Source organism: Cebus imitator, unplaced genomic scaffold, assembly GCF_001604975.1.
Source record: "Cebus imitator isolate Cc_AM_T3 unplaced genomic scaffold, Cebus_imitator-1.0 Scaffold129, whole genome shotgun sequence".
NCBI lineage: Eukaryota > Metazoa > Chordata > Mammalia > Primates > Cebidae > Cebus > Cebus imitator.
In genome coordinates this window covers 1,488,431-1,491,417 of record NW_016107444.1, presented here as the reverse complement: position 1 = coordinate 1,491,417, position 2,987 = coordinate 1,488,431, and the positions used below count along the sequence as shown (strand labels likewise).

At 59.3% G+C, this 2,987-nt stretch overlaps 1 protein-coding gene across 1 annotated transcript; it reads right to left on the bottom strand.

The window, feature by feature from the left end:
• Positions 1 to 16: 16 nt before the first annotated feature.
• Positions 17 to 1,789, bottom strand: HPDL (4-hydroxyphenylpyruvate dioxygenase like). The gene has a single exon (XM_017540829.2). It carries the CDS (start codon positions 1,309 to 1,311, stop codon positions 196 to 198), a length of 1,116 nt encoding a protein of 371 aa, XP_017396318.1. The 5' UTR covers positions 1,312 to 1,789; the 3' UTR covers positions 17 to 195.
• Positions 1,790 to 2,987: the final 1,198 nt, after the last annotated feature.

Below are 2,987 nucleotides of genomic sequence, written 5' to 3'. Positions count from 1 at the left end.
AAAAAAAAAAAAAAAAGTCCCACCTCTTTGGAGCCCAGTGAGAGACACAGCTTCTGGCAGGTACTGATGAGATGTAAGTCATACGTGCCCTCAGGAGACAAAGCTTTTCACTACTTGGGCCTCCTGTGGATGTTAAGTTCTGTGCTGACCTCCCCAGAGTGCAGGACAGCTGGCTGCAGCCAGCTTTGGGCCTCCTTAGGCTTCCTGGCTCCGGGCAGCTTGCTCCTGTACAGACTGCCACAGGGCTCTGATGTTGCCCTGACCAAAGCCAGTGGCTCCCTGCCTCTGAATCAGCTCCAGGAAGAAAGTGTCCTCAGTAAAAAGAGACTTGGTGAAGACCTGAAGCAGAAACTTGCCTTTATCACCATCTAGCAGGATGCCCTGCCGGGCAAGCAGATGAGGCTGGTGCCCTGCAGCTCGGATCTGCCTCTCTTTTCCTGGCTGCTGGTAGTATGCGCCAGGGGGAGTCAGGAACTGGCCTCCAGCAGTTGCCACCCCTTCAGTGGCCTCCACGATGTTAGGCGTATACAGCCCCACGTGCTGCAGCCCTGGCCCCTTGTGCCGGGCCAGGAACTGCTCCACCTGGTCCTGTCCTGCCCTGGCCCTTGGCAGGGGCTCAGCCAGCACGAGAGTAGGGACAACGCTTCCCGCCTGGGCCTGCAGGGCTGTGAGCCTCAGTCCCCCGAGCCCAAACCCTGCTGCTATTTCGAGGCCCAACTCGGGATCCTCACCTGGGCTCAGCGGCAAGTGGCAAAAGCCCAGGCAGTCGTGGAACCAGCGCAGAAGTGTGGGAGAGCTGCCGGGGGTGCAGGCCAAGGTCAGGTGGTCCACGTGGCTGACCCACCCGGGGCCAGACGCAGAGAGCACTGGCCTGAAGCCGGGCAGGAAGGGTCCGCGGTAGCCGGCGCGCTCCAGCAAGGTCAGGCTGAGGTTGCCGGCGGGTGAGTTGACCACGGCGTAGGTAGCGGCACCCTGCACGTCCCGCACGCGAACCGGAGGGACAGGCACGCTGCAGCCCAGCGCTGCCAGCTCCTGGGCTGCGGCGCCGGCGTCCGCCACGTCGAAGCACAGGTTCGTGGCGCTGGGCACGGCGTGACGCGAGTCCAGGCCGTACAGTGGCTCTCCTGGCCCTGCGCCCTCGTTCACCAAAAAGACCGCGTCGCCGCTGCGCAGGGCCAGCTGACGCCAGCCGCCCGCCTCCCGCGAAGCCAAGGGCTGGAAGCTGAAGAGGCGCTGTAGGTCCCGGGCGAGGGGCTGCCCCGCGGGCACGTGGAAGGTGATATGGCACAAACGAAGGGCGGGCGCGGCCATGGCGCTCGGGATGGCGACCTGGATTTGTCCTTTTGGGACCGCTACTTGTGGTTGGGGACTTCGGGGCTCTCAGTCCTGGGCTGATCCTTGGAATTTTGCGGAGTCCAGTTTTTCCTGCAGAGCACGTTCCTCGCCTTCTTCCGGAAAGAAGTCACCGGCCGACCCTTGAGAGCTCGCGGTTCTCCCTGCAGCGCCACCCCAGCCAGGAGCAGCCTCGGGACCACCAGGTCTCACTGAGCTGAATTGCGGGTTGTGAGAACCACGCGGAGCCGCTGCACCAGCCGAGCCGGAGAAAGAGGGCGGAGCCCGTGACTCCGCCTTTGACTCCCCACCCTCTCGCCCACACCGTGTCGCCTAGGATACTACGGGGTCGCCGCGCTGCTCCTTCCCAGGGCCTCAGGTCCGGTCACGTCCTTGGGCACTAAGCCTCCTTTCCCCAGCCCGGGCACTCACAATGGCTGCCTTCACTCGGCGCCAGACGCTGGGCTCCCACTCATCTCCCCAACCTCACAGTGAAGGGACTCAGCCCGGGTTCAGAGAGGAGTTGGAATTCGCTCTCCACATGTTTTGAGACAGGGTCTCACTCTGTCACCCAGTGGCACAATCACAGCTCACTGCAGCCTCGGTCTCCTGAGTTCAGGCCATTTTCCTGCCTCATCAGCACACAAATAGCTGGGACCGCATGCCCACGCCACCACACCCCAGCTAATTAAAAATAATTTTTTGGCTGTTCGCGGTGGCTGACACCTGTAATCCTAGGGAGGTGTAAACTTTGGGAGGCCCAGGTGGGCAGATCACAGGGTCAGAAGTTCGAGACCAGCCGGCCAGCATGGTGAAACCCTGTCTCTGCTAAAAATACAAAAATTAGCCGGGCGTAGTGACAGGCACCTGTAATTCCAGCTACTAGGGAGCCTGAGGCAGAAGAATCGCTTGAACTCGGTGTAAGGTCTGACCACACCGTGGACAGCATGGCGACCCCCATGAACCACATGTACACCTCTGGAGGCTTTCCGGAATTAGAAAACCTGAAGTAGCTGGAAGGAAGAACGACTAACCCCTGTGGAGCCTACTTTAAGATATTCTCTGTTGTTCCTTATTCCTGCCCCAATTGATAAGGCCATTGGACTTTGTAACCTCATGACTCCACACCTGAGGACCCCCTCCCAGCTTGCAAACCTGCTACTCCCACCTAGCTTGCAAAGAACCACCCTAAACTTAACTTTTGTAACTTTCCACTAAAACCCCCGCAAGCTATAAAACCAACTCCTGGCTGGGCATGGTGGCTCACGCCAGTAATCTCAGCACTTTGGGAGGCTGAGGCAGGAGGATCATCTGAGGTCAGCAGTTCGGGACCAGCCTGACCAACATAGTGAAAACCCGTCTCTACTAAAAATACGAAAAATTAGCTGGGCATGGTGGCAGGCGCCTATAATCCCAGCTACTTGGGAGGCTAAGGCAGGAGAATCACTTGAACCTGGGAGGTGGAGGTTGCAGTGAGCCGAGATTGTGCCATTGCACTCCAGCCTGGGCGAGACTCCGTCTCAAAAAAAATAATAATAGGGCCGGGCGCAGTGGCTCAAGCCTGTAATCCCAGCACTTTGGGAGGCCGAGGCGGGTGGATCACGAGGTCAAGAGATCGAGACCATCCTGGTCAACATGGTGAAACCCCGTCTCTA

Excerpts from the sequence above, each read along its gene's own strand:
- HPDL (XM_017540829.2), bottom strand. The coding sequence starts at position 1,311 with ATGGCCGCGCCCGCCCTTCGTTTGTGCCATATCACCTTCCACGTGCCC.